General features: G+C 38.8%; 1 protein-coding gene across 1 annotated transcript; it reads left to right on the forward strand.

Annotated features, from left to right (window-relative positions):
- Positions 1–152: 152 nt before the first annotated feature.
- Positions 153–25,164, forward strand: LOC590409 (probable E3 ubiquitin-protein ligase HERC4). The gene is made up of 21 exons (XM_030979570.1): positions 153–326; positions 2,309–2,587; positions 3,861–4,023; positions 4,727–4,803; positions 5,280–5,504; positions 6,459–6,550; positions 7,527–7,657; positions 8,013–8,247; positions 8,869–9,053; positions 10,381–10,486; positions 11,532–11,727; positions 12,791–12,954; positions 16,279–16,404; positions 17,295–17,390; positions 18,353–18,565; positions 19,138–19,233; positions 20,503–20,621; positions 21,456–21,656; positions 22,478–22,661; positions 23,036–23,138; positions 23,944–25,164. Exons 2-21 carry the CDS (start codon positions 2,353–2,355, stop codon positions 24,150–24,152), a joined length of 3,156 nt encoding a protein of 1,051 aa, XP_030835430.1. The 5' UTR covers positions 153–326; positions 2,309–2,352; the 3' UTR covers positions 24,153–25,164.
- The last annotated feature ends 485 nt before the right edge of the window (positions 25,165–25,649 follow it).

The following is a 25,649-nucleotide window of genomic DNA, read 5'->3' on the forward strand; positions in this document are numbered from 1 at the left end:
TAGATCAACATCATGTTGTGAGCATGCAAGAGGTCCAATAAAAGTAGTTTGGATATATGGTTTAGATCTGTTATTTTCTTGCCGCTCACCCAGCCCAGAGATTCTCCGACTCTGTTTAAGACTTGAGTGATTCACTGATTGATGTCTGATGATGATCTGTGCAGTGAGTTGACTCTGTCTGTGTGTGCCCACAACGAGAGCCGTCTTTAGCTTCCTCACCAACCAACGTACAAGCAAGCGGATGGTGCCCAGTGCAGTGCAGTAACAGTGTAGTGAGTAGTCTAGTGACTGCTAACGTTGGAAAGCGATTCACCTAAATGAGGAGGGTAAGCAAATCGGATTTCATATTGAATAAATGTGCAGTCTAACTATAATATTAATGACATCATAACTAGTACTAGTAGTAGTAACTCAGCTGTCTAACTTCAATTCAGCGTGGTCCGAGTGATAGGAAGAGGGGGGAGGGGGTGGGCAGTAGGGGCGCTGGTCCGAGAATAAGGATCGTCTTCATAAACGAGGATCGTCTTCGTAAACACGGACTGATGTGTCCTCAAAAATAAGGACCGTCTGCATTTTCGCAGACGTTTCATATTTTTGATCGGCGCATTGCCATTGGCGATGCAAAAAAAGGATTCTGCAATGATTTTCTTGATGCATTTTACATTGACTTTGTACAGAGACCTTTACATTATGAGCAATAAATCCTTGGGAAGACGGACAACCCATAAAAGTAGACGGTGAACTAGAGTTATTTTCCCAAGGGAATCCATTTTTGGCATCGCCAGCGGGCGGTTCTGTATCATGAAACCCCCAGAGCGCTGATGAAGAAAAACGTCCTCGAAAATGCAGACAGACCTTATTTTTGAGGACGCATTTTGTCTGCGTTTATGAGGATATCCTTGTTTATGAGGACGATCCTCATTTTCGGACCAGCGCCCCTACTGGTGGGGGGGGGGGGGGGTAGGGGGGCTTGGATTTAAATGGGGCCTAGGGTAGGGAGTAGACTCTAAGGGTATTTTCAAACTGTACTGCTTGTGATCCGGCCTTGGGACTAGAGAAAAAATAACTACATGGATATATTCTTTACAGCTGGCCCAACTTATCCCTCGGGGGCTCACTTCGTGAAATTGGTAAATCTCTGAGTTACCATGAAAACAATGTTTAAATCGCTGTTTGGAGCAATATAGTTTTAGAATTTTAGGGGTGGGCCCCTATGGGGAATATGGAGAAAAACCTGCTCTTTCATATGTCACCTCACTTATTGAGTATTACCTTCAGGATCACGAGCAATATTGGTTTGAATCTCATTTTGGTAATAAAAACATCGACCAATTTAGCATGAGCGCGAGCGCGCAATGCACATGAACATGAACTGCATAGGAATGTGTGCAATCTCTATGGGAAGGATTTTAGCACACAAAACTGAGTGCGCGATCAGACACCCTACTGATTTATACTAGCGACCCTCATCTCACATAATGAATAACTGTCCTTGTGAATAACGGTCTTCATTCTCTAATGTTGGTGTTTTTTTTATCCTTTATCGCATTCAAAACTGTCAACCCAGAGAGTTCCTGGCAAATTTTGGGGGGTTGGTGGTTTAAGGTTCTAGCTGTACATATGTACCCAGGATTATTCCTGTAGTGGGGGTTTTCGTACATGTAGGTAGCCACCCACTCACTGTGATTTGTATTTAGTGCAGAAGTCAACTTTTGGCATGATTGTAACTGAGAGGGAGCCATATAGGTCATATTTGAGTGCATGCAATTAACCAGCATCCCGTACACGGTACACGTACATAATGTGATGTGACAAGACTGGGATTATTTGCAAAACAGGAAGTCACGTGACACTTACACATGTAGAGGAACCTGCATGTATCATGACAGTGTCATACTCTGAACTAAAGACATACCTATTTCAGATTGCTTACAATTAGTCACTGCTTTTTTGTCCTTCTTAGTTAGAATCAAGAAGAATAAAGAAGTTTATACTTTGTGTTTACTAGTTGGTTCATTGTTCATGTTTGTACTTTCATACACTATATTCCTATTATAGTTTGTATCTTTGTGTCATTATCCATGTATAATGTAAGAATTGTATTCAGAAGTCATGCATTGCTATTTATACTTGTATGTTTGTTTGAACTCTCATACCCCGAGAGGGGGTCAAAGAGTCAATAAAATTCTAATTCTAATTCTAATCATTTAGGGTAGCATATATACAGTTTATTTCTTTCAAAATAAGATACCACAGCTAATTATTGATAAATAATTATTTATTAACTGATTATTGCTTCCTTTTACAGCTGCAATAACAGGTGCTCCTTTGTAGGCAAAGCTCAGCAAAAAAATGGCTACGTTCTGCTGGGGGTCATCGATGGAGGGTCAGCTGGGCATCGGTATTACCGGCGGTCAGACCACCCAAGAGGTGGCCAAAGAGGTGACCACTTTGTCTGGGCAGAGGGTCCAGAGCATAAGCTGCGGGAAGCACCATACGGGCATCGTCCTGGACGATGGAACGCTGTATATGTGTGGAGCCAATAGCAAGGGGCAGCTTGGACAGGACAGGAATCAGTACAAACCAGGTAAGAACAAGTTCCCAATTTTTTTGCCCAGGAGGGTGTTTCACAATCGTAGATCGTAAGTCGAATTGAACTCTAAGATGGACTCAACAATTATGGAAAGCCATTAGCATCTTTGAAAATATTTTGTAAAAGTTATTTTAAAAGGCATGAAATGTTGATTCAAATCATTCATACTTTCTATCATACAGGAGATTTCATGTTCTTTATGAGGAATTCATGAAAAGTCAAATATTCTTGAATTTTTACTTATGAATATATTTCATTTTAAAGACCGTCACCACTACTGGGCCAGAAGGGATTAGACCACACAGAGAGCCATCAAGGTCACTGTGACAGGTGGCTATCTCATTAACTCAGCTCTCATTTAACATAAGAAAAAGAGGATCATGGGGGACCAACAGGCACCGATTCGGGAAGTTTTCTATATAGAGGGAGCAAGTAGCTACAAGTATGGCAGTGTGCCTTTAAGGCTACAAATGGCTCTCCATAATGTTTAAGTCCAACTTAGAGTCAAGTTCGACTTAAGATCTTTGTGAAACACCCCCATTCATTTGCATTTCCTCTATTACCCGATTGACTAACGAAAATCCTCTTGAAAGAAGGTCTAGAGCAGACTTTTCAGGGTGTAGGAAAGCACCATGCAGGCATTGTCCTAGAGGATGGAATGCTGTAGAGCCGATAGCAAAGGCCTGCTTCCAAGGACAAGACAGCATTCAGGGAGGCGTTTCACAAAACTTGTCGTCAGTGACAAATGACAGTTTTTGTTATAAGCTACTGAAATACTTGCATCTGATTAGTTATCAGCAGATTTATCACTGATTTTTGTTATTTGTCATTGAAAAAAGACTTTGTGAAACGCCCCCCTGTTTTGCCTAGGGTCCCATAATACAAAGTGTAGCAATTGATGGCACAAGTGATTTGTGTGATTGACTGCATTGATTAATTGCCAAGTTTTATGTTAAGGTAAGGCTTAGGGAAAGAGACTCCCAAATATCTGGTCAGTTCTCCCCCCCCCCCCCCCCCCCCCCCCCGTGATTGTTTGAAAAGATGGTCTCGAGCAAAGTTTGTAAGACAAGTCTTACAGGCATTGTCTTCAAGGATTGCACCCTCTATGTTAGGACTTAGGAGCCAATCGTAAAGGCGAAGAAACATCCGGAAAGTGAGTTTGTTCTTTATATTCAAGCTGCCTGAGTTGAGAATATCTAGTTTATTTGCGCAACAATTAAGTTAATTCCCAGGAATTATGAATCAAGTTTTCTTCATCCTTTCACAGTTCAGGTATCCGCGCTGGAAACAGTGGTCATCAAGCATGTGGCCTGTGGAGATGACCATACCCTGGCTGTTTCAGACAGGGGTCAAGTCCTTGGATGGGGTCGGAACGACCGGGGTCAGTGCGGCCTAGCAACAGGGGATATCGAAAACAAACCAAGGCCAAGGTAAATTCTTCTCCATTGTATTTAGCTATTCTGGTTTCTTGAAACTTAACTCAAACATGAGACATACTCAAGCAAGGGTAACACTAACAGTGTATTGTGGTAAGAGTTTAAGACTAAAACCAATATTCCATGCAAGTGCAGTTTACAGCCAAGAGGTATAAGTCAAGATTAGCCTTACAGATTAAGTGCATGTACAGTGCTATACTTATACTGTCAAGAAATTTCAAGCAAGAAGTACATGAGGCCCTTTGATAGAATCACACACTACCTGTAGTTTGAATTGTTTAGTTACAGTCTTCTCTTTCAGAAACACCAATTTTTACCAAATCTATAACATCAATCAATGCTGCAGGATATATCTTACAAACAGAAATGAGACTAAAACCTTGGTCACAAATGCCATTACGAACTGCTACGAACGCCGTACGAACGATTTTCAGACAATGGAAATTCGGGAAGACAATAAAAAAACAGGGAAATTCGTACAAAATTATTGTTAGTACAAACCTTCGTGATGGTATCATTACTTTCACATGCTATTTTTCAATTGCGTTGCCAATTTACAGGTTCCTGTAATGAAATTGAAATTTTCTCCAGTTGGATTCAAGCTTTGTGTATTACTGGATAATTTGAAACATTTTTAAAAAGTTTTTTGCAAAAATTGGATTTTTCACATTTTCTTGTGATTTTTGTTTATTTTCAGAATTCTGAGGCATCTTGCATCCTACCAATTTGTTAAAGTCTGCTGTGGGTCGCTCCATTCAATGGCACTGACTCGAGGTAAGCATCAGGGAAGATACCAAGGCCCATTGACAGCACCCCCCCCCCCTCCTCCTTTATGATTGGTGCTAGTGGAAAAGTATGACTTGGTTTGGTTTGGGCGACGACACCTACGGCCGGCTGGGTATTGGGACCAGATGTTAGTGACCAACTACATGGACCGGCCAACTGAAGTCGCCCATTTCTAAAAAATTGAGCCTTATGTGGGCCTGTAGATAATAGAGCGCTTTTGCAAACATGACAGAAGCAAAGGGGAAGGGAGAATTACGTTACGGGATACAGCTCTTCTGCCGTGTTTAGGGAACGAACACTATAATGACCGGGTATGGTCATGAAAATCAACAGGATATAGAAAAGTCTGGTTCGCGCATATGCAGATTATTTTTTTCCTCGTATTACCGTCATCTTTGCCTTCCCTCGTGTTCGCGAAAGCGCGCTAATAATATATATGTGACTGTTCTTTTCTCCACCAACAGATGGCAGGCTCTTTTCATGGGGCGACAACACCTACGGCCAGCTGGGTATTGGGACGTTAGTGACCAACTACACTGACCGGCCGACCGAACTCACCTCACTCCGCGGTGTGCCCTTAGTCAGGGTGGCTTGTGGAGGCTTTCATTCCTTTGCTCTCACTATCTCAGGGTCTGTCTTTGGCTGGGGGAAGAATGATGTAGGCCAACTTGGCCTCGGTAATAAAGAAAGTGAGTAAATATGGGCCTTGTCACATCCTGAATTTAAATAGAAATCCAACCCAAATAGACATGAACTCTATTAAAAAGAAAGCAGAAAAATCAGAGAAGCACACTGATGAAAGTTTCAATTAAATCTGACTTAATATAAGAAAGTTATGAATTTTATGAATAACTATACGTATGGGCACTTTAAATTGGCTGAAGGAGTAATGTCAATGTGATGTAGTGCCGGACTACTGTCCCATGTGTTTCAACATATAAAATGATCTTTAATATATTTTGAGTACGGTAGTGCCCCGTAGGAGAAGGGACTTACAAGACAAACGGAAATTAATGATATTTTTGTACACCGCAAATGGGAGAGTTATTCACATCCTACATCACAATCCACTAACCAAAAAACCCATTTGAGATTCGCATAGACTTAGTAATCTCATATTTCAATGTTCATAACTTCCTTATTATTGGTCCGATTCATTTCAAACTTTTGCCATTATTTTTTTCTTTCATACAAATCTACTTATTACAAGGGTTGGATTGCCCTTAAAGAAGATTTGTCATAAAAAATGTGTTTGTTTAGTTTAGATGGCAAACTCATCCCTCAAAACACTCACCATTAAATGATTTTTCTCTTGAAAATGCAAGTGCATTAAATTTAGCTTTAAATAGAGTGCAATTTGGGTATTGAAAATTTGTTTTTATATTAAAAAAAGAATTATTATTTGACGCTGATACTTTTGATAAGGAATTCTAGGCTAGAACCCCACTAATAAAAAACAATTTCAGGGGATTTATCCCCCTAAAACTCAGATTTGTGATGTTTTGTTGTTGCAATTAGTGATTTGTTGCAATATTTGTTTTGCTCACTCAATCTGAAACAATTGGTGCAAAACTTGATATTTCACAGCAATTCATTTTATATATAATCATTTCTTTGGTTGCATTTTCTCCTCTCAACTACAGACAAATCTTATCCAACACTGCTCAGGAATATGCGCTCTCAGATGGTGAAACACATAGCATGCGGACAGGACCACACTGCCATGCTTACTGCGGTAAGTCTGCTTAGGTAGTTCATCCTAATCCACCACAAGTACCACTGCCACTACCACTACCATAACTACCACCACAGACCTGCCAACCAGTACGATTTAGTCGTATTTAGTACGATTTTTAGAAGCAAATACGACAGTATGATTTTCCTTAATAAAATACGATTTAAAAATTAAAAAAAAGTTAATGTTTTTTTTTTTTTTTAAATTAATATTTTGTGTGTGCGTCCGCTATTTTCAATGGCAAAATGTCCATTCTGTCCTGTAAAGTATCCTACAAGCATCTCACATCAGCAATTCAGGGATGTTCATTGGTTCATCGAACACACCAGTCATGACGTAATCATGCATATTCAACCAATGATCAATAAAAAAAATTCTTACAGAAACTGTAAGAGGCATTGATCTGCGTAACAATCCGTGTTTATTTTCAAGAATACAACTTTTGTCAGTAAAATACAACTTTTGGGACTAAAAAATACAGTTTTTGAACTCCAGAGGTTGGCAGGTCTGCTACCACAACTACTACTACCACTGCCACTATCACTACCACTGTGTTCCATTCATGGAGATGCATTTCAAGTTAATCTTGCAAAAGCATATTTTTATTTGTTCAGGTATATTGAGCTCTTGACATAACAAAATATTTTTCTCACTAAATCAAAAGGAATGTATACTGAAGATCCAAGACCATCAAAATCATTTTCTATCAGATGGTATTGGTAGAAAGTGATTTATAAAGGATGAATAAACAAATAACTAAAAGAAAACAAAACAAAAGGATGGAAAAAGGAATTTGAGCGAACAGTCTCTACTCAAGTGAATGAGGCAATCTCATGTTATGCAAATTTGAGCTGTGCTTTCAGTGAATATGATTTTATAACACAGTTTTAATAGTTTGCCCATCTTTACCATGATAAACCATTCAAAAGTTGCAGGAAATCAAAACTTTATCATCTATTTTTTTGTTCTATGTTAGGATGGAGGTGTCTTCCTTTTTGGCCAAGGGTCAGAAGGTCAGCTGGGTCATGGGTCAAACTACAACGAGGTCAACCCAAGAAAGGTCATTGACCTTATGGGGAGTGATATCACACAGGTCACTTGTGGAAAGTAAGTTAAATAGCTAATACATTTTGTGCACTTTAAGCACAATAAATCATACAGTATGAGTGCTTTCAGGAAAGAAGTGGATGCCTAGGGTTACGTTGTTACATACTGCGAGTTGCCCGCTGGGACGAAAATGATATATTTGTTGTAGATATTAAAGTTTATCAAGTTTATTTCAGACAGGATAATGTAACATGTTGATAGCCAATCTACCTGTAGATTAATTTGCAAATGAGGTCTATCGTCATCTTCTACAAAGCAGATAAACATTTAAGCACTGTGGTTCGGACTATGTGATAATTTCATAAATATACCTGCACATGTGAATTTGTTTCCATATTTTTTTTTTTTTTTTCAGACACCATACACTGGTCTTGGAGGGATCCAAAGGCAGGCTGTACGCCTTCGGTCAAGGGATCCATGGCCAGTTGGGCCAGGATGAGGCCAGGTCCTGTTCCAATCCACAAAGAGTTCCAGGTCCTTGGGTTCCTCACAGCTCCACAGCAAAGAACAGTAGTTCCAAGGGCCGTGTTGTGAGATGTATATATGCAGGGGGTCATCACTGCTTCAGCACAGCCACAAATGCTGCAGATGTAAGTGTTTTAACCCCTAGTAGCTTAGCATTGCCTCTTAGTGATTTTTTTAATTTGTTAAAACCTTTTGATCTAGAATGGTCTAAATTACATATTGTAAATAAGCAGACAGACCAACAAAATGGCAGGAAAATTTGATATTGGACATACTCACATGTAGCTTAAAATTTTGTCCAAAATGTTCTGCTAATTGTACTTTTCAAAGACATTTCTACTATGATATTCTTCCAATAGACCACTTCATGGTTAGCACATGTCCCAAATGACTCTCAAATATCCACAGATCTTCAAAACATGAAGAGGTCCCACTTTGTACATTTGAAATAACTCTACAGCGATGTAGGTGCTACATGAATAGCCTTTGTTTCCCCTTTTCAAAGAATACTTCCACCTGTGAATCATGAAGTGCACTGCTTGTGCATAAATTAATAATGATTACATAACTTTCATAAGCACGTATCCAGTATGTTGTCTCCATGTATTTCACATTGATCTGCAATGACCTTTATTTGCTCATGCTCAGACTGCAACTATGAACTGGCTCATTGACATATAAAAACGAGAAAGGTAAAAAACAATTGTACATCAGTCCAGATAAAAATCTCTTCTCTTTAAATGTAGAATCCAGAACTACCCCTTGACTTCAGGGACCCTACCCCTTACCAGCAGCCAACCTGCCTGACAGAAGGGCTCATCAAGGAGCTCTCAACCTTTGGTCCAAACGTATCGCCATCTCCAGAAGTTAGAAAAACTGCAGAGGTGGTCTTCTCATCAGCAGCATGTCTCAATGCATCTTTCCTCAAAGAGTGAGTACTCCTCCATTAATCCAATGACTGAGGTACCAGTACTAATAACTTGGACTGTGAAACATCGGCCAAAATTCTTAAATCATATAACGTAAGGCCGCTAGGGGAGTGTTTCACAAAGAGTAAGATCTTAAGGACTTAACTATGGCAGGCCATTAATGCCACTATTTGCTATCACCATTTACCGTTATTGGTCTCTCAAGGGATGTACAAATCATGTCACAAATCTACAGATTTACATATTATGATGATTCATCATTGAAGGAAAAAATCTGACCTGTAAAGGTGTTGTGATTTATTGGATAAGCCACTGAAATGTAGGTCAAAATAGACCTGTCCACATCAGCTCGAGTTTGCCAAATAACCTGCTATTTTCACTATCCCGATAGCAAATTAACCAGTTAATTTGCATTTTCATCAGCCTGCAGTTGCAATTAGCGGGATATTTGGTCAAGAAAATATCTAGAGGAATCTTGTTTTTTTTCCGAAATATCCCGCTATTTCCCAAATAGCAGGCTAATTTGTGCCCTTCCGAGCTAGTCTGGTGAAGGTACATGGTGCAAATCCAAGCCCAGCACTAATGTCCTTTGACAAGATATTAATCTACATTTGCTACTGTCCACTTACTCGGGTGTAAATGGGTACCTTATAAAGTGCTAGTTATTTTGGCAGCTTGGCTATAACCAGGGTATTGTCATATTTTGATGGATATGAATGCTATATATAACACCATTATTATTTTTATGAGTAAGTGGTAAGTGTCCCCCTCAGTCTTGTAAAAATTACAAAATTGCAGGAGTCTGTACAAAAAAGAGAAGTTGAAACTTAGCTATTTATAAATATCTGGACTATAAGTAAAATGCTATGTATGTAGTCTGCTTTAATAATACTGGCTGTTAAAAAGCCAGGTTAATTGTATAAAGACCTCTCAAGGGAGACCAGAATAGTGGTCTCCATAGACAGGTGGTCTTTCTTTACAGGTTCCTTTAGTACATATTCCAACAAGAAACAGAATGTGTTCTTGAAAGACTGGCAGTCTTTCTATACAGCTTGTTAGTTTGCATGGTACAGTCAAACCTGCTTTAGTGACCACCTGTCTACAAAGACCACATTTTTTTGTTTCCCTTGGAAATAGTTTCACATTGAAACAAGTACTAAAGGAACCTGTACATAAAGACCACCTGCCTACATGTATAAAGACCACTTTTCTTGTCTACAGACGTAAATAATCATGTCTGATTGACACACGTCTGAAAAAACCCAGCGTAACATCCCTTGGGTGGTCTTTCTAGACAGGTTTCACTGTATATATATTTGTTCTTTATAGGAATAATGGTCATTACTGCTGTGGCAAGTCAAACCATGGGGTGGACCTGGACACAGCTAGAAAAGCCTTCCGACACCTTGCAGACAAGAACATGATCCTAGAAATAGTAAGTGGCTCGTAATGACCAGTGTGAATTAATATGCCCCTATGCTTAAGGGGATCTGGTAACCTTGTCTTAGATCCTTTAAAAAAATCCTTGATTTAGCTCATGCTGCAATGATAGTTATAAACCTTTAGTTCAGTCAGGAACCCCATGATTTTACAAGCCGATCACCTGTCTGATTATCAAGATATTTATGATTGGGAATTTGAAATTCCAAAAACTGTTTTCCCAACGTTTTTTTATAACACTACAGCCTATTGGGAAAAATCAGTATGGTAAAACCGGTCATTCAAAGATTTTTAATTTTTTGAAGCACTTCATGAACATTTTGAATGCAATTTTTTAAAGGCTTCAATATTACACCATATCACAGATACTGATAACATGTAGGGCCATGCATCTTAGATTTGGCACTTTTGAGTGATGGTAAAGGGATGCATTCTGTAAAAGAAACTGTCATTTTCAACTGTTTTACTTGCTATAGATGTGATCTTTGAAGCGCAGGATTATGTATCAAACTCTTTAAACAATGGCATACCATCACGCTCCTGAAACGCACAACTCGTGTTGAGAAGTTAAATAAAAAAAAAAATGTTATAAATATATATAAATTGCCTATGGTACTGAAGGAGTAGGAGTGTCGTGGTCGAGTGGTTTAAGGCACTTTACTTGAGATGCGAAGGTCGAGGGTTCGAATCCCGACACGGCACTAATATCCTTTGGCAAGATATTTACCTGCACTTGCTACTCTCCACCCATGTGTTAAATGGGTACCCGGTAGGATGCGACCGTCATTGTTGGTCAAACAGTTTTTGAGCGTCAAGTATTAAACGCCTGGCTGGAATGCTCCCTATGGAGATGAGATTGTGCACACAGTGTATGCGGGCAAGTGTTGAATCCAATGACCGGGGTAATAGTATATCTGTAGAGCTATTAGAGACATCATAGATGTATTAAGCCCTTTATAAAAGCAGAATTATGAAGGAATTAGTGTGTCTACTAAACATGTTTCAATCATTGTTAAGTGTTCTATTTCTTTATCCTACAGCTAGCCAGCAACATCAACGCAAGCCTTGTACCGAGTCTTCCAGAATCCCCTCCAGATGTGGAAGCCCTCCGACTCTACCTATTATTAATGGAATGCCCCGTCCTCAGCAGGCCTCAGGAGCGGTGGTGCAGACATACCATTGCACAAATAGGGAGTGCCTTATGTTCGTTGAAAGGTGCAGCTGCTAAAATATTGGGTAAGTCATATTATTGTCAAAAGTACATAAAAGCTGATGTTGAGTTCTGGGCCCCGTTGCATAAAACTTACCATTGATGGTAACTTTGCCATCAATGGCAACTACCATGGCAACAGGGCTCAACAGCCAATCAAAATCAAGGTTTCGATGGTAGTTACATGTACCATCAATTTTTCATTTTTCAAATTTCATTTTTATTTTTTCATTTCCAACAAAATACAATACATAATAACTTAAGAGAAACTAATTTATATAATTTAAGAGAAACTTTAAGCCCTATTTATTATCTTTTTTTAAATATTGGTTGTGAGCTTTTATAATTTCTCCTACAATGATGTGGCAGATATTCATTTATATATGGTATAATGCTCACTTTTAAGAGTTTTATTCTGTGAGAATTTATCTTCCATTAAACCACTACATATCAATGACTACTTTTTATATGGTTGTATGACATATTAAAACAGTAATTGAAAACAATCTCTGGTATTTTGTGAAATGACAGCTTTCAACTGGTGTGTCAGACATTTTTTTTTTCCTTCAGCAGTTTCAGAATTTTCAGGAAATTCCCTGCAAAATTGAGTTCTATTAAGCCATGATATGAAGAAGGCTATTACCTCCTTCAATATTTGTACATATCAATTCAGACTTATGAAATTTGAATTTACTACCTGTCATCTGTTAGGAAACAGTTATTAATTTCTGTATTTTAGCAAAGTTTGTGAAAGTTTCTTATTAAAGGGAGTGTATCATTGGAAATACTGGTTAACGCCATCTACGTTTTCTTTTGGACAACTGCACATTAACGAATAGACTTGATTAACTGGGTCAGCGCGCTAGTGTTCGCGAAACAGACCAAAGTGCTCCTCACGCTTTGGTTTCGCGTATCTTGCACGCACGTGAATGCTGCGGTCGCATCGTCCGTAGTCGTCTTATACCCGATTGGCTCCGAGTAGGGCCACGGGAAAGACACATAGTCTCCTCATGACACACTCCCTTTAACAACACCTTTATTTCCAGTTTGAATTGTTCTGATTTCTTTATTTTCTATATTTGATTCCAGACAACTGGTGGTCAAAGCTGCAACCTAGACATCTAAACCGCATCCTTACTGTCCATAAAGACGGTATTCAAGCTATTCTTCAAGTAGGCTCGTTCAGACAGCTATGTCCTGAAGACCTGTCATTCCTAAATGTCTGTATGAGGGTCTTGGATAAACTTAGCAAGGTAAGACAAAATTCTTTGTAAACTCTTATCGTTTAATTGTTTAATCGTTTATGCCTCCTGTGTGGGAGCTGGTCTAGCGGCATGTTCACTTGATCGGCTCTCTGTCTACGCCTACAAACTGGCCGGGTGACCCTGGTTTGAAACTGAGTCACGTCTGTCAGATGGAGACGTTAAAGATCGGTACCGTGATGTAAATAATCATATCTGATTGATACACGTCTTTACAAACCCAATTACACACACACACACACACACACACACACTCCTTAACCAAAGCATCGCTGAAGGTACTATGGAGTTGTCTGTCTCTTTATCTCTACATCCAAATTGTATGTTAATTGTTAAAAGAGATGGAATATATATGTCAAGGGGTTCATTCAAACACCTATGTCCGAAAGACCAGTTATTCATAGATGTCTGTACCAGGGTCTTGGACAAACTCAGTAAGGTCAGATAAACGCTTCTTACTAAAATAAAGTATTTTTAAAGTCTATCTGCACTAGTTTGGCCAGTAGGGTTTAGACCTCCCTGTATGGTCACTGGCAGGTGGTTATCTCATCAAATCAGCTATTAATTAACATAAAAAAGGGGACCATGGGGGATCAACAGGTACCGGTTAGGCATTGTTAGCTGTATAGAGGGCTGAAGTAGCTATAGTAGTGCAGTCCCGCTTTAAAGTCTTTTTATTGATCATCATGACCCTGTGGTGGAGTATCAATGCTAAATCTTGAATCAGGACAATCTCTTCCCCTTCCGAATGAGCCACCAATGACATAACTGCTCTTCACATTCAGGGTATAGAAAAGATGAATACCAGTGTGTATGATAGAACTATTGCCTGAGCTGCAAAGACTGACTTCATCAGGAGTATACATGTAATTCAATTCAATTCAATTCATTTATTTCCAAATTCCAACATCGATTAAAAAAAATGTGTAATAAACAGTCACTGGGCAATACAAACATTATAAAACTATGACATTTCAATCTAGCTATTAAGAAGATAAAAAACAAAACAAGTCTAGAATAGAAAATAATAGGTCATTTATAGATCATTTATTTTGACTTCTTACAAAACAAAAGAAGAAACTTTCCATCCAGGGGAATCATATTACATACAATTACACAGCTTATGCAAAATTTATAATTTAAATACATTCATATCAAAATATCAAATGCATAAAAAGTATGAATAATACAAACATATACATGTAATACAAAATTACATAGAACATAAGAGTAAAGGGAAGAAGACTAAATGGAACAAATATAGAAAAAATAAAGAATGAGGGATTAACTCTTACCAGACTCGTTAAAGATCACTACTTGGTTAAGAGGATGTGAAGAATCTTTAACAAGTTTCTGAAAATGTGTCAGAATACGCTCATCAACTATGTCTGCCACACATTCAACATCTCTGCCTATTATTTTCTTTGCTGCTTAATAAAACTTTTTCGGCTTTGTTCCATCCTGAACCCTCAGAGAATAAAACCAAACAACACAGCAGTATGTAATCACAGATTGAATGACTGAGCTACAAAAAAAGCTTCATGATATCTTTGCCATGCGTGTAGAACAGCTGACCGCTTTTGATAGGAGCAAAACTTCACTGTTATTGCTCTTGGCTTTTTCTTCCTGGTTGTAGCGCCATCTGTGGTAGTAGTAGTCGTATCTCCGCTCTTCGACGAGCTGCTTTGCAATCCGGCCGCGACACAATGAGATCTATCAATCTCCTCCTCTGACAATTGTACGCCTAATCGCTCGGTCACGAGGCTGCAGATCTGATCATCTGTATTCAGTTCTGTTTACTTTGAGTTTTTTCTTGTTTTGCAGCAACAGTTTCCGAAGTCTGTAGGAAATGAGTTTTACGATGATAGCACCCGGTTTACGTGCCGTTCCTCCTGCCGGTGCTACCTGTTGACACACGCTATGACTCCTGTCAATGTCATCCTCCTTGAGATTTACTCCAAGATGATTCTTAGCAATATCGTAGACCAGCTCGTTTGTGTCTTCTTTTTCTTGCTCTGGTACCCCAAACAGCCGTACGCAATTTCTTCAAGAATATTGTTCTTGCGCATTTAACTGATGTTGTAACTTCACATTTTTATCCTCACATGTCTGCCGCTGCTTCTGTAGGTGCTTTAAATCATGTTCAATGATTTCCATATTCTCATCATTGTTTTCAGGAATGCCGTAGAATTTTAAGCAGTTTCTTTGTCTGTCAATTGGCCTCATTAAGACCATTATCATTCTCATCTATTTCTTTGATGATGGGACCTTGCTGGCTTTCTGTCCCATTGGTAACCCCGGCGGTGACTGTTGTTTTGAAAATTTGACAAGGCCTCATCATTTGTTGAAGTATGCTGAAAGGGGTCAACCAAAGAAATTTTGCGACAACTGATAACTAGGGACAAATTATACATGGATGGAAAGATTTTCTCTTGAAAAACACTATTAATTTGCTGAGAAATCATATAAATATCATGGAAAGGCGTAAATACTTTGTGGCTAGATGTGTCCTGCATGTGACATCACTAATCTTTTCGTTCTACGGAGGACCACTGAATGCAGGAAATCAGTATCTCAAAATTAACATTTTTGAGAGATGATTACTGCGGGCCCCAAACATATTTTGAAGAGGGAAGTTGTTGTATTTGATCAGTAAGGCTTTCCCGTCGCAATGATATGAATTTTGTATCAATTCATAACACTTTTGATTCTTCAGGTGACTACTTTAAAGGTACTATGTCCCATTTTCAGGCCAAAAAAAATGAAAAGGTTCAATTCCAACAGCATTTGAAAGATAATACTAATTTAGAACTTCCCTAACAAAAAGGGGGGCTTGAATATGTCTTTAAGTGGAGAAATAACGACTATAAGTTGTCAAATCGACTTAAGAGCTATAGAGCCAGTAAATAATAGTCTGATTTTCAGACCACTGTACCGAATGGTTGTACGTTTTATGCTGCGCAAAGATTCAATCAGTTCAATTTTGGCCATTAAAAGAAGTGGGTTATTGGTATAGACAAATGCTCATGTACCCTTTACAGCTCATTGTATGTATGTTATTACCAAAGAAGAAAAAAAAAGCCAGTCAGTCACTCAATAGTGTCTGACAGTGAAGTCTAGCAAGTAAACGGGTTTTCTTGCATAATTTGAATATTAGGACACTGCTAACGTTTAAATTTCACAGATAGGACATACATGACCTATTCATAATTCCTGCAAAGTTCTACAGAATTTGATGTTGGCTGCAAAAGGGACATAGTATCTTTAATGCCAGTCATGTGAATTGTTTTAATATTTGATTTTTTTTTCTTCCAGGTTAATCACAACCACGGGGAGATCCTACCCTACTACATGTTCTACATCACAGATATCAGCAAGTACATTGATGTACAGGAACACTTCTTACTCTTCCTACAGAAGACAGTAGGTTCAACTTCTGGTGTAAGTTGATTTATTATGATTAATTAATTAATTGAGTATTTAATTAATATTTTTGTTTTGTTTTGCATCTTTATTTAGGGCGTTCTGTTCAATCGGTAAAAGACTACCTTATTTGCCGGCGTAAAGGCCACAGTATTTTTGGAAGAGAAAATATCAAAAAGTCGGGGTGCGGCCTTTACGACGAAAGAGTAAAAAAAAAAAAAAAAAACTTAAGTCAAAACTAACACAAATTTGCAGATATGGGACTAGAAACGGTAAAAAAACTATACCACTATGATACAGGATATTTTCAAACATCTTACCAACAATTTTATCTTGCAATGTTGACATGAAGACGAAAATAACTTCCTAAAACAACATTTGCCGATATATCTTGATCTAAGTTCGTGCTGATGCATTGCAAAAGTAAAGGAAGGGACCGTAAAACGGACCTGCCGCGAAACATCCATCCGAAGTCGCCATTTTGTTTTTCCATTTCATGCAATTTCACATTACACCGTACATTGTGGTAGGGGTAAATCGGACACCAAATCTGCCTGCGATCGCTTTTTTAGCTAAACTTCCGGTAAATTACGAGAATATTGATGAATTTGGTATCAGTTTGTAAAAAAAAAATAGTGTTTTAAGAGAAAATTACGATCATTTTGTTTTGTCCGTTTTTTTTTTTTTTTTTTCCCCTCTTTGAAATGTCAAAGTTGGGGTGCGGCCTATGCGGCGGTGCGGCCTTATCGCCGGCAAATACGGTAGTCCACTACAGAGCCCTCATAACATAAAAAGTGCACAGATTTATTGCAAATACATAATTACAATAAATTACAATTACAATTAAATAACATATACACATTTATTTTGTTAATGTATTTATTTTTATTAATATTTTTTTTTTACAGAATGTCAGTTTGTTCACATTCTGTGACTACCCTTTTATATTTGATACCAACACCAAGACACAGCTTCTTCACATAGATGCTCTCCTACAGATGAAGGTAGGATGAAGTTAAAATGAATTATTGAATTATCTTTGAAATAGTTCACAATGTATGCCACATTTAGCCCCTAATGTTGTGTAGAGGGATCTATGTAGTAGTTTTTTAAATGACAAAGCTATCCTAAAGCTCTGGCTACTATGCATAAAGTTGAGTTCATTAATGGTAATTTTTATTCATGTAGATAATGGGTACCGGTATGCAGGTGAGACGGAAATAAGAATAAGAATATGTTTAGATTTCATTGTGAAAAAGAAGGGAATCTGTCATAGGCTTCATGCATGAGTTATTCATTCTCTTTTTAAGATGGACATCGAATATTGTTATTATGTACTGCTCTTCAACTAAAGCAGTTGCATCCCCCCCCCCCACAAATTCAGTCGTCAAACTGCAGATCTAAAAGAAAATTGTGTATGCGTTACGTATTGTGTTGTTTCTTATTTATTGTCTGCTTCATCAGTCGGTTTAGCAATTGTCTCGTAATCCGGTGACCCGGGTTCGAAACCAAGTCGATGCGCTAGTGCCTTTTGATAAGGCATTAATCCTCATTACCAGGTCCCTCTGGGAGGACCTAAAGCCTTCGGCCATCTAGTTGTTTACTTACAAGCATTTATCCTTTCTTAGCAGTCAGGGAAAATAACTACCATCACCATCGCCACCATCACCAACTAACGATGAAATCACTGCAGATTTGTCATGTGAATTCAGAGTATTGACATCTTAAATAGCCATCCTGAGACAGAACATTGTTTTTACCCCATGACTCTTCCATTCCTATCATTCCTCTTGTAGTTTGCAATTGAAGACGTCCAAAGAAGAAACCTGCAAAGCATGCTAAGTTCCCAGATTGACCCGGTCAACCCATGCCTGGTCATGTGCATTCAGAGAATTGACATCTCAAATAGCCATCCTGAGACAGAACTTAATACCCCATGGCTCTTCCATTATTTTTCCTCTTGTAGTTTGCAATCGAAGATGTCCAAAGAAGAAACCTGCAGAGCATGCTATCCCAGATTGACCCGGTCAACCCATGCCTGATCATGTGCATTCAGAGAAAGAACATTGTCCCATCAACCATCAACCAGATCAGCAGGTGTCATCCAGCGGACTTCAAGAAGCCTCTTAAGGTCGGCTTCGTAGGAGAGGATGCGGTGGATGCTGGAGGGGTCAGAAAGGTGAGTTTAATAGATTTTGCTCACAAGTGAACAGGGGGGTGTTTCACAAAGACTAAGAACGAATTTAAGTTGGACTTAAAGGAAAAGGAAAAGTTTTGGAAACTCCCCCCTCTCAAAAAAATGAAATGGAAACTCTTATTACCAATCATGTAAAAGAATATGTTTTGACTAATAAGTGATTATACAAATTTTGCTGGGAGACTGCCTACTAATTGATAAATTTGGTAAATAATTATACATATACATCTTTCTGTGTACAGTGCTTGTAACTTTACCAAGACTGTGCCAAATTTCTTAAAATTTTGATGATTCCAGAACCTTGCAGTACAAACCAATACTTATATACTAAATGATCAACCTTTTCTGATTGATTCCACAACATTTATTTCACAATGCAATCGCAGGACCATAAATAACAAGGGCCTCAAGACTGAGCCCTGGGGGACCCCATGTTTAACTGCCTTCATATTTGAAAATTTGTCATTGACTTTCGTTCTTTGTTTCCTTTCAGTAAAATATGATATTATTGTAAATGATTACTATACTGATTAAGATTTCTTTCTTTCTACCAGGAATTCTTTATGCTTATCATGAGAGAGATTCTGGATCCCAAGTATGGAATGTTTAGATTCTACGAAGACTCAGGAAAGATATGGTTCAATAGCAAAGTAAGTATTTCAAACATGCTATGAAGTTACATACAGTAGTTTACAGGTTCCATGAAATGCCTATTTGTATAATATGATTTTCCGGCTCCCTAATAATCCTACAAAATAATGTTGTGGTGTTTATGATATCACAGACAGCTATTACTGCACTACTTATAGGGCTAATTGCGCCCTCTACATAGCAAACAATGCCTAATCGGTGACCATTAGTCCCCCATGGTCCCCTTTTTCTTATGTTAATTTAGAGCTGATTTGATGAGATAACCACCTGTCAGTGACCTTGCAGGGTGGTTTAATCCCCCCTGGTCAAACTAGTACAGACAGGCTTTAAAAGAAGCATAACAATGCACATAATTATGCATTTTACCATACCTGGGAACAGTGCAAATAACAGAACGACAGGTTTTTCACATAATTCAACCTTAAACCTTTATCTCTAGACAATGCTAAAACAGTCAGATTTGCAATGTCCATTATGTAGAAGTGTCGTAGTCGAGTGGTTTAAGCACTTGACTTGAAATTCAAAGGTCGTGGTTTGATCCCTGACTCGGCACTAATGTCCTTTGGCAAGGCATTAATCTTAATTTGCCACTCAATACCCTAGAGAGAAATGGGGGCCCGGTAGGATGACGAAAGCATTTGCGTTAGTAATTGCCTATGCTTTCACAGTGACCATATTGTAGGAATACTCCCCAGGGAGTGGAGATGGTGCATATTGTGCATGAATGAATCCAATGACTGGGGTGATAATAACTGTAAAGTGCTTAGGGACGGTATTCCGTATTACGCGCTATATAAATCAAGATTATTATCATTATTATTATATTTTTAACACAATACGTTTTGGATTATTGTTAAAGATAAACTCCAGTACTGGTAAAAAAAAAAAAAAATTCTCACAGAATCAAACGAAACTTACACTGAATGTTCAAGATTACAAATAAATAACATGTGCCAAACAATTTTGGAAGAAAATGTATACTGGCTGAGTAATGAGCATAGAAAGAAAAGGAAATCAAGGTAGTACTAGCCCCGACACCATGTGTGTTGTCCCATATATAGCTTTCTATGTGAGTGCTTGTTACTTTACCAAGACTCGGTCAAATTTATTATGATTTTGATGACTCCAGAACCTTGCAGTGCACACCAATACTTACATGCTACATGATCAACTGTTTCTGATCTTTTCCACACCTTTTCTTTCACAATGCAATCGCATTACCAGTACTAAAGTTTATCTTTAAACTCTCTATTTTCATTGTATTCCAGTCATTTGAGGATCCCATCATGTTCCGCTTGGTGGGCCTGGTATGTGGTCTAGCCATCTACAATCACATCATCATCTCACTTCCATTCCCATTGGCTCTCTACAAGAAACTACTAGGAAGGTAAGCTTTAGATATTAAAGCCCCACTGCACTACTTGCTACTTGCGCCCTCTATATAGCAAACCATGCCTAATCAGTGGCTGTTGGTCCCCATGATCCCCTTTGTCTTACGTTAATTGAGAGCTGATTTGATGAGATAAACACCTGTCAGTGACCTTACAGGGAGGTCTAATCCCCCTGGCCAAACTAGTGCATACAGGCTTTAATTGTTTTAATAGATTTGAATTAATTAATTTATTTCATTAATTCATTAAGTTCATTCAAATGTATGTTGGACATAAATCTCTTTATCTTGAGAAGACACAGTATTATTTCTCTAATGATTTTATTTATTATCAGTAAACAGGTTTGCCTTCACTTTAAAATATGCTGTCCTTGAGAGCCCTTAATAAAAAAAAAACAATACAAACAATATATACAAAAGTATGATACAAAATATACATAATGAACAATTGTAATGTAGATCTTAGAGCAGTGTAGAACAGAGATGATTGAGACCCCGTGGTGACTGGAGAGTAAGGTAATGATACATATATATATATATATACATTGTAAAGGTTGAGTACAAGCTATTTTGTCCCGTACGTTACTGACCCCATCTAATACATCGGTATACCTGATAGCTGTATCGAGCTGATAGCTGTACTTGATCAGAAAAATGAATAAAATAAAGTGAAACTTTTATGCCCCTTTTTGTTCACAATTCCATAAGATGTATAGGACATACATATGTACATGTATCTTGGACTTGCCCTTAACGATCACACTGTATCATAGTCCTCACACTTTAATACAACAGCATAACTATCCTCCATTCACACCTCACAATCTCCAGGAAAACCACTTTAGAAGACCTCAGCAAGCTGGAACCACAAGTAGCCCATCACCTCCAGGCATTGCTCGACTACGAGGACGGGGAGGGCTTCAGGGATGCCTTCCCTCTCGTCTTCCAGATCGACGAGGATAACTTCGGACACGTCCAGACGACGGATCTCATCCCTAACGGAGGGGACAAAGAAGTCACTGCAAAAAACAGGTGATTTCTATTAATACCAGGGTTCATAAAGCCATATTCCCAATTTTTCCCCCCGATTTTACCCCCTGATTTTACCCCTTTTTTCCAGATTTTTCCCTTATTTCCAGATTTTTCCTGATTTTTCCTAATTTTTTCCCAATTTTCTTACTCAAAAGGGGGGGGGGGGTACTGTTTTTGATGCCATTTCCCCCCCCCCCCAAATCCTTCTTCTTTATTTTTTACTCAAGGGGGGGGGGGGACGGTTGAGGAAAAATCACCCCTGTATCTAGATGATTACTCCTATGGGGTGTTTCACAAAGACTAAAATCAACTTTAAGTTGGACTTGACTATAGCTAACTATAGTTCATGCCATTGTTTGCTCTCACCATTGGTCTCTCAATTATGATTTGAAGATAATATTTTTTCCTTCAATAATCAACTTTAGAAAAAATGTAAATTCTGTAGATTTCCGACCATGATTTTGTATGTCCCTTGAGAGACAGATGCCAGTAAATGGTAGAGAAAACCGTGGCATGAAGGGCCTTCCATAGTTAAGTCCAACTTACAGTCAATCTGAATCTTTGTGAAACACCCCCATGGATGCATATGTTGACTAGATCCTGAACAAGTCAAGTCGGTGGAGTCTCGGTTCTCTGTTTCATTCTTTAATTTGTTTTTAAATTTAAGAAATGGTTCATTTCTTCCTCTCTGCTCTAGCCACACACATTGATGTGGGTCTTTGGGTTCCGGGGGAAGTATGGTTGCAAAGCTAAAAAAAACAATTCCTCGCAAGAAATGATACATTTCATCCTTTTTACTCCACTCTCTAACTGTACCTCAGGCAAGAGTACATTGATGCCTACGTAGACTACACCCTGAACAAGTCGGTAGAGCCTCAGTTCTCGGCCTTCAGCGAGGGGTTCCTAGAGGTGTGTGGAGGCCATGTTCTTAGCCTATTCCATCCGCAAGAACTCATGGCTATGGTTATTGGAGATGAGAACTATGACTGGGATGAGCTGGAGAAGGTAATATTGATTGATGTGTCGATGGTGAGTGGTTTGAAAGCATGATTTGAGATGTGAAGGTTGTGGGTTGTGTTCTGGCTGTGTATTAAAGTTTGTGTACAGCTAAATATGTATGAAATTAACCCCCAAACTTTGCCCAGTGGTGAAGAATAAAAGAAAGTAAAGAATAACATAAATGTAACATTAATGTCAACAATGGCTGCCTGCTGTCAAAGTTTTCCAAGAGACATCAAGGAACTCCATCTTATAACAGATAAATCCCTTGTGTGGTTTTCCAACCCTCACTTGTCATTTTAGCTGCAAAACGTGAGCTGATGGAAGAAGAATGCTATTTTTTAGCCTCATATATTATTGATTTTGTTTTGTTTTGTTAGAGTGTGGAGTACAAGGGTCAATACTACAAGAACCATCCCACAGTGAAGCTATTCTGGCAGGTCTTCAGAGAGATGTCCTTAGATGCAAAGAAAAAGTTCTTAGGTGAGTTGATTGCTCATAGTGCCACAAAGATTAGTTGTTATACAGTCAAACCTGTTTTAGTGACCACCTGTCTACAAAGCCCACTTTTTTCCCCCTTGAAAATGGTTTCTCATTGTAACATGTAATAAAGGAACCTGTCTACAAAGACCACTTTTTTTGTTTCCCTTGGGCAGTTGCTATTGACTGGTTTGACTGTATTTCAGTTGGGCATGGGGGGGGGGGGGGTCTCTAGGATATAAGTGAAATATTTTGTTGTACTGGCATTTTAAAGAGAACTCAGAATTGCCCCTACACAAACTGAAGAAGCTCTCAAATTAAAATCAGCCGAGGGTCAAGAATTAAATTGAAATTGATAGATCTGCTGAGTAGTATATCTGTTACAGTCAAAGTGAGTCAGAGTAATACAACTTCTCATCTATCAACATGTTCTTGGAGATTTTAGGAAATAATGAAGGCACAAAAATATTTAAAGAATATTGGTCTCAAGATCTGCAGTACATACATTTTCTGAGCAAGGGTTTAACATTGTTTTGAGGTAGAGGGTACAAAGACAGTTGGATGAAAACTGTGTCTCCAATCCAAAAGATATTTGATATAGCGCCTTTTCCTTGCAGTTACAAAGCGCTGCACACACACCACTCCACAATGTTTGGGCCACTTAAAAACAAAAGTTAGTCACTTCTCAGAGATCAGTCAAGTATATGTAGACTGGTAATAAGTAATTTCGAGCAGAATAGATGTGACATGACTAATTTCTACTAAACTAGTTCTTAACCTTTTCAATGTATTTGTGTTCTGTTTGCAGTCTTCCTAACGGGTAACGACCACATTCCCATCCAAGGCTGGTCCAGCCTTCAAGTCATCATCCAGCCTGTCAAGGGTGGCAACGACTTCTTTCCAGTCGCCCATACCTGCTTCAATCTCCTGGACCTACCCATGTACGACAGTATAGACATTATCAAAGAGAAGCTGTTAACGGCCATCGAGCATACAGAAGGATTCACGTTGGCATGATCGTTGGAACTTCTATCTAGTCCCATATGGGATGTTTTGTGTAATCATCCAGCCTTTTAAGAGTGCGTACGCCCACAGGTGGTTAAATCAATCTTCTGGATCTCCCAGTTAAAGGCAGTATGGACATGAACATTGCAACTTTTAGTCCCATATGTGAAGTTTTGTGTAATCATCCAGCCTCTTAAGAGTGCGTACGCCCACAGGTGGTTCAATCAATCTCCTGGACCTCCCAGTTTACGACAGTATGGACGTTCTCAAAGAATAACTTTAGGCTGCAGTTGGGTGTTCATATGGATTTAGGTTGTTCGCATGAACATCGCTATCCTGAGTCCTTGACTTTCCTTGACCTAAGCCCTCCACACTATCTGAGAGATGTTTGATGGCTTCTGCTTCATGACCTCAAGCCAGATCGCCCTATCTTGTGATGTTCTGGTCGCTTCTGTGAGGGATCCCAGACATCTAGTAGCACTATCAGCCCGAGTCCCGTATATTAATTATAATGTGTGTGATCGTACAGCTCTGCTAAAGTGGAAATGCCTTCTTTCTTGTCGATTGTAGTTGCTTCAGCTTTTAGAACTTCAGTATCTCAAACCAAACACAATTTCAAAGAGAAGTTATCATTTGCTGAGTATTTAACCTGAAGTAACTCATACTGGAGCCTATGGAAACCATGTGTTATAACATTATGAACTAGTGCCTAATGAATTGACATTTAATTTTGATCGTACTGATGGATTTACTTTGACAAGACCAGGATTACACCTTTACCCATACCTGAAGTCGGACATGTGACATTAAGTGTAATTTCCTACTCTTGATGGATGTTCTCAAAGAAAAGCTATCTTCTTCTTCTTCTTCAAGATAATCTGCCTCCTTCAATACTGAAGAATCTTACAGATGCCGTAAATACTCAGCCTGATTGGGGTTTTCCCCCCTACTCTTATACGAATAGTGTAACAGGTTCTTAACGTGCAAAGGTGGTGACTCTCCTCTTCACGGGCCTCCATTTAACGTCCTATCCGAGGAATGGAGTGTTTTCCACTAAACATAGCCTGCGTCTATGAAACAAGGGGAGGGGCACGTTCACACACAACGCAGGCTTCAGTCATCCGCCTGGGTTGGATTTTAACCCGGGATCTTTGGTTTGACAGGCAGATGCTTTACAGACTGAGCCAACTCGCCTCTTCCTATTGATAACAATGCACGGAAGGATTCATGAAGCATGAAGAGATGGCTGCACCGAGTCCAATACTTGATCTTCTGTGTGATTCTATGACTCCATAGGCAATATATATGCTACTTTCCTGTTGCTTATCCTTGCTTTAGCTTTCTGGATCTACCCATCCAGCTTTATGAATATAATCGCAGGGTTTGAAGGCACCAGGGCATACAGAATGATCCAAGTGTTTAAGATCAATACATTACAGAATTTAAAATGATGTGTTTCATCAACGACACTTGCTCTTTTTCATACAATGTGCATGCTGTCCATAGGAA

This window comes from Strongylocentrotus purpuratus, unplaced genomic scaffold (assembly GCF_000002235.5).
Source record: "Strongylocentrotus purpuratus isolate Spur 01 unplaced genomic scaffold, Spur_5.0 spur5_scaffold_10, whole genome shotgun sequence".
Taxonomy (NCBI): Eukaryota; Metazoa; Echinodermata; class Echinoidea; order Camarodonta; family Strongylocentrotidae; genus Strongylocentrotus; species Strongylocentrotus purpuratus.

Bases quoted from the DNA above. Each gene is read 5' to 3' on its own strand.
- LOC590409 (XM_030979570.1), top strand. From the start codon at position 2,353: ATGGCTACGTTCTGCTGGGGGTCATCGATGGAGGGTCAGCTGGGCATC. The intron at 7,658-8,012 runs GTAAGTTAAATA...TTTTTTTTTCAG, and splicing joins ACACAGGTCACTTGTGGAAA to ACACCATACACTGGTCTTGG. The intron at 11,728-12,790 runs GTAAGTCATATT...ATTTGATTCCAG, and splicing joins TGCAGCTGCTAAAATATTGG to ACAACTGGTGGTCAAAGCTG.